Here is a 16,588-nt window from a genome sequence, read left to right as displayed (position 1 = left end):
AATGATTCTTATTTTATATCTTAAGAAGTGTACTTATTTTAGCCATCCGCTATATATATACATATATATATATATATATATATATATATATATATACACTTTTAAAAGTATTGATTAATAATATTGTAGAATGATGTATACAATCTATTGTAGTTTATTATACAATTTAACACTATAATATATGAATATACACGTATGAGAATATATCTAACTTATAACATATAATGTAGTTTATTATAATATATGAATATACATACATGTATTAGAGAGAATATAAATATAATCAAACTATATAAAAATAAATAAAATGTAATATATAATTTATATAATTTAATATAATCGAATTATCACATTGTTTATACTAACATTATAATATTATTAGTATAGAATTACCTTATATGAGCTACATAGTTATAATATACATATATGTGAATATGGTATTGTAGACTTGTACTAATTTGAAATTATTGAGACATGAATAAACTTTGTGTAGTTAATTATTTTATTGTGTTTGAGTTTATTGTAGTTATTATATTTGTTAGATGTTGTTCATTAGGTAAGCATGTCTGAAAAAATAAGTTATCGGTAATGCCGTATCGAAACTTATCAATTTTAATATACCGATTATTTTGGTATATCGTAAAAGTACGGTATACTGAAATATGATACGGTATACTGAAACACGGTAAGATATACCGAAACAAAAGTACGGTAAAGGTATAAGATTTTTTCATACCGTACTTTAATTAAGGTATACCGGATTAAGGTAAACTGTAGGTAAATATAAGGTAAAGGTATGCGATTTCTTTATAACGAATGTAAAGGTAAGGTATAAGGTATAAGGTATGAGGAATTTAGTAAGATATACCATACCGTCCCACCCCTAATTTTGAGCTAGCGATACGGTTATATAAAGGGTTGTATAATTTGTACCTGTTGAGTCATCCCACGTTATCATATATAGTCCGTAAATGAAGACATTCAGAATGTGTTTAACAAATAACTAAATGATATTAGGTCATCGTTCTAAGAGCACCTCCAGCGCGCGAGGCGAAGGAGGCGTCGATCCGCGTCGCTGGAGAGGCTCCCGCGCTGGAGACCCAGCCAGATGCGAAGCCGTGGCGAGGCAGAGACCTGGGGCGAAGGCTGAAAAATTCTCCTGCGTGGATGCCACGCGCGTGAAATAAGAAAAAAAAAATTGAAGAGCGAATTGAAATTTGCAGAGCGGCTGGGTGGGGAAGGAGGGGAAGAAGGAAGGGAAAAAAAGCTGGGTGGGGTGGGGTCGGTGGGGTTTCAAAAAAAAATTTCTTTTAAAATCCTATTTATTTTAGTTAATGTAATATTGAATATTTCAATTTTTAAAATCCTATATTTTTTTATGTATTTTTTTATTATTTAAATTATGTAATATTTTTTATTGTAATGTTTGAATTTTATTTTTAATAAAAAATTGAAATTTTAAAATTAAAGTGTAGAATTGAGGATTTTATTTTAAAATTGGAGTTGAAGGAGCACATTTGGTCTCGTTTTGATCCGATTGAGCCCTAGAAAATTATTGTAATTTTTATTTTATTATTATATATTTAAATTATGTCTTTAAATTATTGTAATATAGAATTTTAATTTTAATAAAATTTAAATTTTAAAAATAAAAGTGTAGAAATATGATTTTTGTGGAAATGGGGATTTAAGCACTCACCTAAGACAATGCATTGGAGAGGGGTGTGTCTTAGGTGGGGCCCACTCCTAAGACACCCCTCTAAGACACCACCATTGGAGGTGCTCTAATTGAGGGATGTTTAGAACAAGAATTGTCATGGATGAGTAATTGGATCAAATCATAATTAACATTATTATAACTAAGTATCAAAAAATACTTTTGGAGTCATTGAGGAAGATTAGTTGCAATAAAATGGAAGTTTGATTCTGCGGTTAACCTTAAAAATAACAATCGGTTAGAGCTTAAACATGTTGTATTTATATTTATTGTTGAAGGGGTTTAATTACATGGAGTTGGTCATCATGAGAATCCTTATTTTTCGAATGTATCAATATTGCATTAAACATATAAAACTATTACGTTTGCTATTAAATGTAATTGCTTTTAATTTTTCCAATAACAGTTAATTTGATTGTTTGTGAATGCAATGACTGTATATATGTAATACTAATGTTCTTATATTCTCATAAAAAATAAGATTTTTCATTTGAATCTACTCTCAAATACACCATTCTAGTAGTATATCATACTTAATTGTTAGTATTTCAAAAAGTTATATACCTTAGCTTTGATTTTACCAACCTATTACTAGTTAATAGAAGTAAAATTAAATGATAAAAAAATAAATATATACCTTAATTGGATAAATAAAGCCTAGTCCATAATTGCAAAATTGAATTAAAACATATAAAATTGAAATTAGATTAAAAATATACTCTATCTATCTACAAAAAATAGTTCATTTTTGCCGTTTTGGGATGTCCATAAAAATTAATCCATTTCCATTTATAGAAACTATCTATCACATTGATGGGTCTCATTCTTCACTCACAAGACAATTAATTATCATTATGAGATCATTTTCCACTCATAATACAATAACTATTTTTATTAAAATACGTGTCGTATCTTACTAGCACCATTTTTTGTGGGCAGAGAAAATATATATAATAAAAAAATGAAATTAAAACATAAGATGGGACACCAAATATGGCACTCTATATCTCAACTCCAGTTTCAACCATCCCCATCTTATCTATACTAACAGAAAAATAGATTAAGGCAGTCTAAGGCATAACTTTTGAATTGCCTATTTTACCCATGTTATATACTCCCTCCGTCCACCAATCAACTACCCATTTGATGGTCGGCACGGAAACTAAGAAAGCTGAAAAAGGTGGTGTAAAAGTGGTGTAAAAGACTAAAAGGGTAGTGTTAATATATTTTTATTACTTTTACTAATCTTTCATTAGCTATTTAACATAGATTATGCCTTGACTTATTAAAGTGTTCTTTTTTTTATAAGCTATTTCTTTCTTTCTTTTTTTACTCTTTAATTAAATAAATTGAAAATTCAGAAAATAAATAAACTGGAAATAAATAAATAAATAAACTGAAAATTCGAAAACAAATAAATAAATAAATTAAAAACTGGAAAATAATTTTTTTAGAAAATAAATAAACTTAAAGTTCGAAAATAAATAAATAAATAAACTGAAAATTCAAAAAATAAATAAACTGGAAATAAATAAATAAATAAACTGAAAATTCGAAAACAAATAAATAAATAAACAGAAAATTCAGAAAATAAATAAACTGGAATTAAATAAATAAATAAACTGAAAATTCGAAAATAAATAAATAAATTAAAATCTGGAAAATTATTTTTTTAGAAAATAAATAAACTGAAATTAAATAAATAAATAAACTGAAAATTCGAAAATAAATAAATAAATAAATAAAAATCTGGAAAATTATTTTTTTAGAAAATAAATAAACTTAAAGTTAGAAAATAATTAAATAAACTGAAAATTTAGAAAATAAATAAACTGGAAATAAATAAATAAATAGACTGAAAATTTGAAAATAAATAAATAAATAAACTGAAAATTCAGAAAATAAATAAAATGGAATTAAATAAATAAATAAACTAAAAATTCGAAAATAAATAAATAAACTGAAAATTCAGAAAATAAATAAACTGAAAATAAATAAATACACTGGAAATAGATAAATGAATAAATAAACTGGAATTAAAATTTTCAAAAAATAAATAAATAAATAAACTGAAAATTGAAAAATAAATAAACTAAAAATTCGAAAATAAATAAATAAACTGAAGATTCAAAAAATAAATAAACTGGAAATAAATAAATAAATAAATAAATAAAATGGAATTAAAATAAATAGAAAATAAATAAATAAATAAACTAAAAACTGAAAAATAAATAAACTGGAAATAAATAAATAAACTGAAAATTCGAAAATAAATAAACTGGAAATAAATAAATAAATAAATAAACTGAAAATTCGAAAATAAACAAATAAATTAAAATCTGGAAAATTATTTTATTTAGAAAATAAATAAACTGGAATTAAATAAATAAATAAACTTAAAAATCGAAAATAAATAAATAAATAAATTAAAATCTGGAAAATTATTTGTTTTAGAAAATAAATCAACTTAAAGTTCGAAAATAAATAAAATAAACTGCAAATTCAGAAAATAAAATAAACTGAAAATTCAGAAAATAAATAAATAAATAAACTGAAAATTGAAAATTAAATAAACTGGAAATTCAGAAAATACATAAACTGGAATTAAAATTTTCAGAAAATAAATAAATAAATAAACTGAAAACTGGAAAAAAAATAGAAAATAAATAAACTGAAAATTAAAATATATATATATATATATATATATATATATATACTGAAAATTTCGAAAATAAATAAACTGGAAATTTAAAATATCTTACTCCATTTAATTAACATCAAAATTAGATTAAGTAGATAAGTAATGGTAGAGTGTGGTCGGTCCAATTGGTAAAGTGTAGTAATTTAAAAAGTAAGGGAGGGGTATATGTGTCCAAAAAGCAGAGTAGGTAGTTAATTGGTGGACAAAATTTTAGAGGCAAATGGGTAGTTGATTGGTGGACGGAGGGAGTATTTCTTATTATATTTATAAAATATAAATCTTTTTTGATATACATTTATTTATCACCCAAATCTATAAAAAAATACTTATTTTGCATTAGAAAAGAGTCTTAGGTACAACATGTGGATTGCCTATTTTACCCTTATTATATATTTTATTTTAAGGTTATATTACATATTATATATTTATAAGAATATATAATAATTAATTAGATATTACACTAATTCTATGCGATATATATCTATAACTATTGATAAGGCTTATAAATAAATATATTCATCCAATAAATTATCTAATAAAAGTAATGAATTAATAGATTTTTTTAGATAATAGATTATCAATTAAAATAACATTAATTACACGTACAACGTACGTTCTTTATGCTAGTATATATACCTAAATTTGCACTTTTATTTTCTACAGTGAAATCAAGCTCAAGATTAAATTGCTGAGCACGATTGATTCAACAATTCAACGGCTGCTGTTTTCTTCGGCAATTACGCATTAAGATGGAGGAATAGTAAACTTCTAAGTTCCGCATTAAAAAGAAAAACATGCAAATGGCAAATTTATATAATCACTGAATAAAATAAAGCACAAGTAGTAAAATAATGTGCCGGCGGAGTGGTAAAGGCCGTCCAAAATCTCACACATTAGGCGCCAACACAAAAAACAGGTGAAGTATGTTAAGTATAACCAACAACAACAAGTCCTCTTCCACCACCACCACCACCACCGCACCAATGTCCGCCGCCGAAATCCTCTCGCACACGGCCCTCTTCCTCTCGGAAACCGTATCCCAACCCGAGCTCCGCCGCCAGCTCCACTCCACCTTCCTGGAGAGAGTCCCCACCGCACTCGCAAAGCCACTCGGCTTCGCCTCCCAAACCGTGGAGACGGCCATTTGCAGCAGCAGCCCCTCCGTCCGCGCGTCGTCCCTCCGCCTCGCCGAGAAGCTCCTCTCATCCAACCCGGCCAACCCCTTCTCCTCCTTCCTGCTCTCCCTCGTCCACCACATCTCCCACCGCGCACTCGACGCCGCGCTCAGCCTGCTCGACGTCTTCGAAGCCGAGCCGTCCCTGTCCCGCCTCGAGATCGCGCCGTTTCTCTTTCAGGAGCTCTTTCTCGTCCATTTCGCTCAGATTCTCGAATGGTACGACCGCCAGAGATCCAACATCCTCGATTCCGGCAACGCCCAATCCATCTTGTCGGAGATGAACGGCGGGCAGGCTTCGGCGCTCAAGGATTTGGAGAGGGACTACGAGGTTTTGCTGGAAGACAACTGCAGGATTTTCGCACAGTATATGAAGCAAGTGCTGCGAAGCCGAGAGGAAGTGATTTTCCCACCTGCGATACTACTGTTTCGCAGAGGTGAAAGTGAGGATGGTGGCGATCAACATCATATCAGAAACCAAGGATTCGAGTCGCCAAACAGACGGTATAATGTAATGCATGCTTTATTTATCTTCAACCTTAATTTTTTATTCATTTCCTCATAATTTATCTCTAGATGTGGCATGCACTCCAAAAATACATCGTCTGGATTCACTTGCAGATCTTATAATTACATTCATATTAGTAATTACGGGTTTGTGTTACATTTTTATTAATAAATAAGTTTCAAATATAATTAATTGATCTGTTAGTAACAATAATTTGTGCAAGTCTTTTTAAGTACATGGAATCTTGTTTGAAATATAAAAGAGAAGAATCGCTTTCAGAAAATAATAAAGGAGCCCCTGATAATCTGATATTATATCTAGAGTTTATAAGAATTTTCTTACCTAATTAATATCTTATAGTATAATAAAATAAAAAAAAGGACCATGAGACGTGACCTAGCGTTCTCATGGAAAAAGGTTACTAGTTGGTAGAACACAATGAAAGGCATCGACACAAAAAAAATTAAAAAGAAAAGAAAAGCACTACTATTCAATAAGTAGTAGTCATTAATTAGTGTCTAATTTAATTAGGTACAAATTAGTCAAAATTCTGTGCTGTCACCCTATTTGTTTATGCCCCGTTGCACCTTTCGTTCTGGACAAAATATTCCCCAAAAATTGTGCTTGTTCTTGTTTGGCGTCCCCCAAAATCAACTAAAATAAAAAGAAGAGAAGGTCAAACAGTGTATAAATTCATCATTTCATTTAAGATTAACGTGTGGTTAGTTGTGTTGCACTTGCAGCCAATATGGTGTGAATTAGAAGACAGATCATTCGAATCAAAGACGACAGATTCCAAGAGACTCTCCAAGTTCCCATCCCTCTGCCCAGTCAGAGTATCTGCCGAGGTCCTGATGAATCAAATCCCATCTCGCCAAAATGATGATTCCCAAACCCAAGATAAGGTATTAATGAATCGATGATACCAACAATATAATTAATGAAAACGCAACAGATGGCAAGCTACTTAAATATTCCAAGAGGTTGATCAAGTTACATGTCGTGTAGGAAAACATCCAGAAACCGGCATTGTTTGACTCCACAAAGAAGCAGCAGCAGAGCAGAAAACTAAGCGATCGACGGTAGGAAATATATCCATCACAATTACTGAAAAACAAAATACATATTCGTATATTTGGATTAAGGCTAGTTGATTGCTCAGTTGCGTGGATGATTCTTCAATGGAAGAAGCAAGCAGTTGCAATGCCCCAAAAGACTTCGTGTGCCCCATCACGACGCGCATATTCGAGGATCCCGTGACGCTGGAGACAGGGCAGACCTACGAGAGAGAGGCCATTCAAGAATGGGTCGAAAGAGGAAACTCGACATGCCCCATCACGCGCCACAAGCTGCACAGCTCCGACCTGCCCAAGACCAACTACGTGCTCAAGCGCCTCATCGCCAGCTGGCGGGAGCGCAACCCCTTCCCTTCCGTCTCGCCCAAGAGCGTCATCACCACCGCCGACGGCGCCATCGCGGCCGACCTCAGGCTCGCCATCGCGGACGTCTGCACCTCCGAGGTGCTGCGTGAGGCCGAGGCCGCGGTGCTCAGGATCGGGCGCTGCTGGAGGGAGGGGGCCCTCGAGCAGCACCAGATGCTGGCCATGCTCGCCAAGCCGCCCGTCATCAACGGCTTCGTGGAGATGCTGCTCAACTCTGTGGACGAGCAGGTGCTGAGAGCCACCGTGTTCCTTCTGAGTGAGCTCGGGTGGCGAGACGACAATGTGGTGCAGACGCTGACGAGAGTGGACTCGGACGTGGAGAGCATTATCCAGTTGTTGAAGAAGGGCGTGGTTGAGGCTGTTGTGCTGGTGTACCTGTTGAGGCCGTCGGCGACGAGCCTCGTGGAGATGGAGCTGCCGGGATATCTGCTGGATACGCTCAACAGTGATGAGGAGGTTGAATATAAAATGTTTATGGAACCCAAAGCAGCTGCAGTGCTTCTGCTGGCGCGCATTCTTGGTCAATTGCAAGGCAGTGGTGCACAGATAGTTAGGAGCATTGTTTCCACCGGAGCAATAGACAAAATCGTGGAAGCTTTACAGACTGAGCAAAGGGTTGGTGCTGTTAGTATTTTGCTGAGATGCATTTTGGAGGATGGCAAGTGCAGGAACATAGTAGCTCGCAAAGCGGAGTTAGCTTCTCTCTTGGAAATTCTCTTTCAGCTCAGTGATGGAGAACGCCTGCAGGTCATCCATTTCTTTTCCGAGCTAGTTAAGTTGAACAGGTATATATTGCTCTCCGCCCTAACTTCCTTTACGTAAAATACTGGGATTAATCATAGTTTATGTCCCCAATTTCCAGCATTTTTTAAGAAATCTCTTCGACTCGTGTTTTCACTTTAATTAGGAACAATCAATTTTGAAAGAAGATTGATATAAACCACGTCCTAATGATAATGATGAGTCACTTTGATGAATTCTTAGGTCGATAATAATTCAACTAATCCCTAAAGAATCCGGCGAGGGGTACATAAATAAAATGTTTTCCAAAATTGAGGGTTTTTACAGCCGTGAATTGTGAACATTTTATGAAAAAATGTTGAAAGTTATGATTAACCCTAAATATTGCATAAACTAAGCAGATTTTAAACTCCACAGGAGGAATTTGAATGAGAAAATCTTGCGCACCTTAAAAGATGAGGGTACGTTCAGCACAATGCACACCCTTCTTATATACCTACAAAATGCCCTCCCGGATCAGTCTCCGATTGTGGCCGGACTTCTTCTGCAACTCGATCTTCTGGTACGTATGTTTCTATATATCTGTGTTGTGTTATGTGTGTGTGAGAGAGAGAGTTTAAGCATTAGCTCTACCGTTTCAGGAGGAGCCAAGAAAGATGAGCATATACCGAGAAGAGGCTATAGATGCTCTTCTTTCTTGTCTGAGAAACTCAGAATCCCCAGCTGCACAAATCTCTGCTGCAGAGACAATATTGTCCCTGCAAGGAAGGTTCTCTTATTCAGGAAAGTCTCTTTCCAGAGCCATTCTCCTCAAACGCGCAGGCCTCGAGAGGAGCTATGTAGCATTCATGCGAAGGGATCAACGTCGCCACAACATATCTTCTAATGCCCAAGACACCATGGTCAGATCATCTTGCTACCTCTAATTTGTAACCTTCTCCTAAACACTTGAGATATTTGATGAAGTTGGTCACCATATGTATAGGAAGATGAGAAAGCTGCTGAAGAGTGGGAAAGAAAAGTGGCTTTTTACCTTGTGAGCCATGAGTTCGGCCTAGTGTTTGAGGGTCTCGCACAAGGCCTGAGAAGCAACAACGAGGAGTTGAACTCGGTGTGCTTCATGGCTGCGACATGGCTGATATACATGCTCTCGATTCTCCCGGATACAGGGATAAGAGGAGCAGCACGCGTGTGTCTGCTCGACCACTTCGTCTCCATCTTCAAATCGGACAAGAATATCGAAGAAAGGGCACTCTCCATGCTTGGCCTCAACAGTTTCATCAATCACACCGGTTTGTTGCATCTCTTTACTTTTGATTATTTCATCATCTGATGATAGATTTACATGAGTAAATGTTTTCAGAAGGGTTGCAAGATCTAGCAGGTCATACCAAAGACATTCTGAAAGGACTGAGGGAGCTCAAGAAATCCTCTGCCATGGCGTTTGAGATGCTCAAAGTCTTCTCACAAGAGCACGACAACAGCGCCGTAAATTTTCTTGCTTGCTCACGATTTCTAACAATGTACATCTTTAATCAGGATGATGTTTGCAGGATATTTGGAGTCATCAAGAATTGAGTCAAGAAGATTGCTCTAATAACGGAGAAGTTCTTGCAGTAACATGCTTCAAAGGAAAACTTTTCTCCGGCCACTCAGATGGAACTATAAAGGTTTGAATAATGAAGAGAAAAATGGAAAACAAGTAACCACTCTCCTTGAAATAAGCAGATGTTAAAAAGCATGTGAGATTTTTGAATGTGATGTCTTGAATTTTGAAGGTTTGGAGTGCTAGAGGTTCGGAGCTATGTCTCGTGCAAGAAATCCGCGAGCACACGAAGCCGGTTACTAGCTTGACAGTGCTGCAATCAACAGAGAAACTCTACAGCGGTTCAGTTGACAGGACTGTGAGGGTACGATGTTTATCATGTATCCATTCTGGTGGAGACGTATCTAAAACTTATGATTTTTTTGTTTTCTTTTATGCAGATTTGGTCCATATTGGAGGAAGGAATTTACTGTGAACAAGTCGAGGAGGTTAAGGATCAAATAAACAACCTCGTAGTTGCTACTAACATTGCATGCTTCATTCCTCAAGGAGCCGGCGTCAAGGTAACAACATACTTTGCTTCTCTCACAACTCTACGAATTATTCAAATACTTTGACAACTTATAAGATCTAAGTTTGGTTGATATCTCTCCGTGCCGATAGCTACACTCGTGGAATGGAACCTCCAAACTACTAAATCAACACAAGCACGCGAAATGTTTGGCTCTGGTACAAGGAAAACTCTACTGTGGATGTCACGATAGCAGCATTCAGGTTATCCAAAAGTGTTATTGCATCATAGCAGATAGATGTGTGTGTGCACGAGCACGAGATTTATCTCACACGGGTATTTCAGGAAATCGACTTAGTCACAGGAACGCTAGGAAACATACAGACCGGCACCAAGAAACTCATAGGGAAAGCAAACCCTGTTTACGCTCTCCAAGTTCACGATGGACTGCTATATGCAGCAGGCCCTTCGCTCGATGGAGCAAATGTGAAGGTATTCTTGCTCATATCTATGATTATGATTTCTGAATAAGCGGCAAGTAATGTTTGTGATCCATTAGATATGGAGCACATCAAACTATAGCTTGGTCGGATCATTGCCATCGACGTTGGATGTACGGACCATGGCCGTAAGCTCGGAGCTGGTGTATCTCGGATCCAAAGTTGGAAGCGTCGAGGTTTGGTGCAGAAAAAAGCTTAACAGAGTAGAAACGCTTCAAACAAATCTCACCAGCAAAATCATTTGCATGGCCCTTGATACCAATCAGGATATGTTAGTCATTGGAACCTCTGATGGCAGAATTCAGGTAATGCTATCCAACTATTCCTCTAAATTACAGATAATCGAGTAGAGTAAGGGAGCATTACTTGAGATATAGAATCATTGATAAAGTATAGAATTGAATATTTAAAGGATAAGATGGTCAAACAAGTTCAAAATTAATCTCCATCAAAATAAATAGTAGATTAGCTTGAATTACTTTTATCCATCATTCCTATCACTCAAAGGGAACGTCCCCAAAATCAAATTGTCTTTAAAATTAGTTTGCATTTTGATACTTGATATAGATTACTCGATGATGAGGTTTGAAAACTCTTTTCCGTTTTAACAAAGGAACTTGTCTTGGTCAATTTTGCAGACATGGGGGCTGAGCTAGAGCAAGGCTATAAAATGCCAGAAGACTTAGAGATAAGATATTTGTTATATTTTTTGGCCTCAAATAAAAATTTGTTTTCGGCTTCAAGAAGACATACATACATACATCTATCTATATATATATGTGAAGAATTTATTGTATCAGCAACCTTCAACGCCTATTCATATAATAGCATCAAATGATGATGTCTAACATGAATTTCATAAGACCTACGCCTAAATACACTTACAAGAGGAGATGCAGATGAAGAATTGAGGGAAATAGAGTGAAACAGCCAAGTTGAAAACGATGAATCTGCAAAATCAAAAACCATAAAAGTGTAAAAATGGCTTGTCATTAAAAACTTGGTATATCTACATTTAATCAACAGGTAAGTCGACTTGAATCGTGGGCCACTAATCACATTGACGATTGCTACGCGTAGACATAATAACCAAAAGGAAACATTTTAGAACACATAACGGAAGCTGTAGATACGCATAGTTTTAGAATCCATGGAGATCTTCACTAGAAAGAACACCAATTGTCACAGTAGCCTTTGTCATTATAATCATTACACACTAAAATGCATCCCTTCCAAGAGCACGCCTGTCATCTCGTCTCCGGTTCATATGCATATCACGCGGATAACCTTTAGCTTGTGGCCCACCTCTAACTGGCGACCTGCTCCTATCCCTGATTTGAGATGCCCAGCCACGAGGAGGAACTGTTGATGGAGGAGGTGGAGACAAAAACCTACCTCCATACCCTCCTCTCCTCTCATGAAAGAAGTTATCCCTTCCACGATCTCTATGGTCCCACTCTGGCAGTGGGGGTCTATCGTAATACCCGAACCTGTCCCTAGGATCATCTTCAAGGAAATTTAGCCTTTCACCGCGCATTAGGGGATCAGGGAATCTTACTTCATTTCTTCCCAGTGGTCCAGAAGCTCTAAAGTCTCTGCTAGCTTCTCTCGGCCAACCACGAGGGGGAGACCTGTAGCCACCATTCATATTCCTTACAGGAGAGTGATCTAATAGAGGAGGTGGAACGCGTTCGTGTGGGGGGAATGGGGGACACAAATACCCTCCTCTCCTAGGACTTCCAGACAAAGCATAACGGGGCCTGTTGCAGTTGTTGCAATGCTCACGCCTTGCGAAATTCAAATTTTTACATCTGAAAGATGGTAGAAAGTATATCTCAGATAACCAAAAACAAAGAGCTGGAGCTAAAATGCCAAACTTACTACTGCAATAGAAGCTTTGATATTAAGCAACACTCAGTATCAAAACAATGTTTTCCTTTGAAACAAAACATGCCAAAGACACATACAACATCAAATCAAAACGCAAGGTGAAAGACGGAAAGGAGTATAGCAGACACTTACAAGGGATCTGGGCAATACCAATCTCCTTCTCTTGGTCGTACATTAGGATTATTTCTAGGCACACCTTCGACTCTTAATGGTTCAGGACCTCCAGGCCCACGTGCAGACTGATCATAACCTCTACCAGGAAACCGACCTCCATCCTTCCCACGGGCATATGGGGGTGAGTAGTCACGATATCGACCAGGTTGTCTCTCATTCCTGAAACCACGACCCCTTGATGAACCACCAAAGGTTTCAAAACCTGGACTAGAACGATGATGAGCATCCCTACGACGGACAGGAGAAACAGAACCTGCACGCATTCTATATCCTGAAAAAAGCCAGTGAAGCTTGGGATATAAACACCAAATCACAAAGAGTAGATGTCACCAAGAACAGTTCCCTACAGAAGCCAATATTTGCAACCCGAGAAATGCCAAGCACAAATTAAAATCATGTCAACAAACAGTAACCATTGCTGAAGCATCTCCTTGTCAAGAATACAAACAAGGAATACAGTACTTACTCACCCCTAAGATCACACTCAAGATCATCAGGACAAGCCAGCTAGCTTGAAATTGATTCGGTGCTACATGTTGCAACAATCACACATTTAAACTATGTTGTCCCTACATACAAGCAAATATAAAACGACCAATGACTAGAATCCAGTTGACAATCCAACAAGAAATGGCAATGCACCATGTGCTTCGCCTACTGCACCAAATATTTTAGAAACAAACTTCATTTCAACTCCAACTGCATCCCGGAATCTTCAAAGTTCACAAGGGCTCATCCAAAACACCTGAAGCTACTCAAGTTACACACATCATAGTCCCTCCATCACCAAGCCAAAACATAGCCAGAAGGTTTGACCAATCAGACCTTAAAAGAGCTTGGAAAGGAATACCCCACCGGGTAATAGCAATTACATCCCAGATGATCATAAATCCATTTAATACCACTAAACTTGGATTCCACTTTCAGTCTGTTCACCACCAATATATTGAACTCTTGCCAGTAGTATACTTGCTATAACATGATTTACAAGATCCAGCATCTAGCAATACAACACATTATAACAACCCCAGTTTCAGTCAGCTCTTGGATAACCTTGTGTACTTTCCAAAACCCCAATCAGATCCCAAAGGCAATTGTATCGTCTAGTTTTGTACCATAAAAATGAAATCAACATATTGTAAAAGTTAGTATTCATTGCCAGCTTTGCCAGTGCCCTCCATTCCTCACCCTCACCACCATGACAATTTTGCTGACCTAAAAGTAAATCCTAACGAATTTGACTTTGACACTAATTTAACCAAAAATTCTGCCACCATTCAGGACATCTTCTCACCCTAATTTAACCAAAAATACTTGATGACCTCACATGCCCATAGTAGTGATAACTTAACAAAAGCACACATCCCAAGGCTGGTGGTCAGTGGTACAAATCATTATTTCAGTACTCTTGTATATCCATCAAGTAGTTCTTCACACATATTAAACCTCTTAAAATACCAAAATAGTTCCAAAACGCCATCCTCAAGACCCAAATTCTTGCACCAGGCAATATTTACAGCTGTAGAAAACAACAGGAAAACTCATTCACCATTCAACGATCCATATGCGAGATTGCTTAACATACAACACAAGGCAATGTATCCCCTGCTATGGTGACAAATCTTATTTTACAAGAAATTATTTCCACGTTAGTATATCCAACAAAATATTACAGCACATGAAATGACAACTAATATAAGTATCACTTCATATACTAAAGCATTACTTATCATATTTTTTTTCTGAAAGTGAGGACGAGAACTGTACGGATCCTAAAATGCACATGTTAGCCCAAATAGTATCATATCCTTTAAAAAGATGAAGTGCTCTTGGGAATAAATATGACTATTTAATTCATTATTTGCATTTTATAGTCTTCTAATGCACATATATATTGAAGAAGTTAGATGAATGCACCAATAGCACAAGGAGCAAGCTCTATTCTCCAAAGAGAAACACTTGTCTATCCCCTTCATCTATATTAATGTTGGGATAAATAAATGACTACATTAAATTTCTATTAGTGGTAATTATGGTTTATCCTCAATATAAGGGAGGTATTAACTTGTATCGCAAGCACATAATTGCTAGAAATCCCTCAAAACACTAATTATTGTTATGTCAAGCTTCTAATCAAGTGCAAGACACAACTCACAAAGCAACTATAACACTCCTCACAGAAACCCATGTATCATATAGCTGTCTTTACCAACCAAGCAAATTCTGAATTTCCCTTTAAAATTTATCAGTCTTAATCAAAATAAAACCAAGCATAATCAAATGACTGAAGAATATGAACATTTGTGCTTCCATGTTTGTTGGACAATTCATTTCCTAGATCATAAATCAGCATAACTAGCATAAGCATGAAAACTGCACTCACTGAACTCAAATAATTAGAAAGTGAATTAACCATTGTCTCATAAACAATCCGAATATTTATGATTGATATTTGAATCTAAATGCTTAAAATCAACACGAAATACTGCACAACCTGAACCAACTAAGAGAACCTCATTCTGAGAGACTTCAAAAAAAAGAATAGAATATTATCATTGGCTTTCTTCATAAATCAAATTAAACAAAAAATTCACACTATCAGGTTGCATTCACCGTTGCTTAAAACCAAAGTATATATCAAATTTGATTAAAAGTTTGGAGCTAAAAAGGCATCTCGTAACAATTCGCAATCTGTTGAATGTTTGTTCAATGCATAAGAAAAATTCTCGGAAATTCAAATTCAAAAATTCCAATACTTGAAAATCGACACGTAAACAACTATCTGCAATTAATTGAAAAGGAATTAGTCAATTAGTTAAAGCGTTCCTTTTAAGGCTAGAACTTCTAGGGTTAGGTTCCGGAATTAGTCAACTAAAGAAGGACGAAAAGAAGCTAGGAAAATTAGTAAGAAGAATAAACAGAGTAGTACCATGGCCCTCGTGCCGATCAGAGCGAGAGTGAGGAGGCGGATCGCGGCGAACTTCGCCGGGCTCGTAATCGCTGCCGGTGGCTCCACCTGTGGCAGCGGCAGCGGCTGCACCTGCAGCACTATCGGCGGGACGTACGACAAGGCTGCTCAAGAGTGGCTGGTGGGGCGCGGCCGGATCCTTCTCTCGCGAACCCATTTCTCTGTCAGCGCACATAAGCCGGAAATGTCGATGCGACCAAATTTCAAATTTTCAACAAATAAAAATTTATTTTTATCGTCGAACCGAACGAAACCCTAAACAATTTGATACCAAATTACCAATAGCGAATTTTGGTATTAGACTATTATGGCGTGGATTTATCAGAGTACTCCATAGTACTACTAGTCAATTTCATAAAGCGTGAAAGCTAATATCTTCATCTATAAAAATAAAGTCTTATAATCATTAGGGTACTTCAATATCCTTAGAACAAATTAAAACGTAAATGACGTTGAGATCTCATTTATTTATAATTTAAAAAATAAATGAAAAGCTAATTCTTTAAACAACACTCACATAAATATTACTTTTCCGTCCCAACGAAACGGTGTGCTTCTTTTCGACACGAGATTTAAGGATAATATGATTGTAGTGTAAAAGTGTGTAATGATATTTGGGGACACATTGTTTGTAGTGTAAAATTATTACCAAAAAATGAAATGCACCAGTTTTATTGGGACGGCTCAAAAAGGAATACGCACCGCTTTCGTTGGGA

At 36.0% G+C, this 16,588-nt stretch overlaps 2 protein-coding genes across 3 annotated transcripts; one reads left to right on the top strand and one right to left on the bottom strand.

Moving 5' to 3' along the window:
* Positions 1 to 5,181: 5,181 nt before the first annotated feature.
* Positions 5,182 to 11,639, top strand: LOC131021467 (putative E3 ubiquitin-protein ligase LIN). The gene is made up of 15 exons (XM_057950664.1): positions 5,182 to 6,103; positions 6,844 to 7,005; positions 7,109 to 7,182; positions 7,263 to 8,327; positions 8,701 to 8,845; positions 8,925 to 9,185; positions 9,269 to 9,575; positions 9,647 to 9,771; positions 9,837 to 9,953; positions 10,062 to 10,193; positions 10,270 to 10,392; positions 10,493 to 10,603; positions 10,686 to 10,832; positions 10,900 to 11,145; positions 11,479 to 11,639. Exons 1-15 carry the CDS (start codon positions 5,342 to 5,344, stop codon positions 11,494 to 11,496), a joined length of 3,795 nt encoding a protein of 1,264 aa, XP_057806647.1. The 5' UTR covers positions 5,182 to 5,341; the 3' UTR covers positions 11,497 to 11,639.
* A 175-nt stretch (positions 11,640 to 11,814) lies between these two features.
* On the bottom strand, positions 11,815 to 16,257 carry LOC131021468 (uncharacterized). 2 transcript variants are annotated; one of them, XM_057950665.1, is made up of 3 exons: positions 15,834 to 16,257; positions 12,863 to 13,175; positions 11,815 to 12,651 (listed from the first exon to the last, which is right to left on the bottom strand). In XM_057950665.1, exons 1-3 carry the CDS (start codon positions 16,045 to 16,047, stop codon positions 12,057 to 12,059), a joined length of 1,122 nt encoding a protein of 373 aa, XP_057806648.1. In that variant the 5' UTR covers positions 16,048 to 16,257; the 3' UTR covers positions 11,815 to 12,056. The 2 variants fall into 2 exon arrangements, with proteins under 2 accessions (XP_057806648.1, XP_057806649.1); XM_057950666.1 differs by lacking the exon at positions 15,834 to 16,257 and adding an exon at positions 13,375 to 14,155.
* Positions 16,258 to 16,588: the final 331 nt, after the last annotated feature.

The sequence above is a fragment of the Salvia miltiorrhiza genome, chromosome 4, assembly GCF_028751815.1.
Source record: "Salvia miltiorrhiza cultivar Shanhuang (shh) chromosome 4, IMPLAD_Smil_shh, whole genome shotgun sequence".
NCBI lineage: Eukaryota > Viridiplantae > Streptophyta > Magnoliopsida > Lamiales > Lamiaceae > Salvia > Salvia miltiorrhiza.
This window is presented reverse-complemented; position numbering and strand designations above follow the sequence as displayed.

What these genes read in the sequence shown, in the direction of transcription:
- LOC131021467 (XM_057950664.1), top strand. Translation starts at nt 5,342, where the DNA reads ATGTTAAGTATAACCAACAACAACAAGTCCTCTTCCACCACCACCACC. An exon ending in AGAAAACTAAGCGATCGACG is followed by an intron (nt 7,183 to 7,262) that starts GTAGGAAATATA and finishes TTGATTGCTCAG; the next exon opens with TTGCGTGGATGATTCTTCAA. An exon ending in CTCAAGGAGCCGGCGTCAAG is followed by an intron (nt 10,393 to 10,492) that starts GTAACAACATAC and finishes CCGTGCCGATAG; the next exon opens with CTACACTCGTGGAATGGAAC.
- LOC131021468 (XM_057950665.1), bottom strand. Translation starts at nt 16,047, where the DNA reads ATGTGCGCTGACAGAGAAATGGGTTCGCGAGAGAAGGATCCGGCCGCG. An exon ending in TGATCGGCACGAGGGCCATG is followed by an intron (nt 13,176 to 15,833) that starts GTACTACTCTGT and finishes GGCTTTTTTCAG; the next exon opens with GATATAGAATGCGTGCAGGT. An exon ending in TGGTATTGCCCAGATCCCTT is followed by an intron (nt 12,652 to 12,862) that starts GTAAGTGTCTGC and finishes ACCATCTTTCAG; the next exon opens with ATGTAAAAATTTGAATTTCG.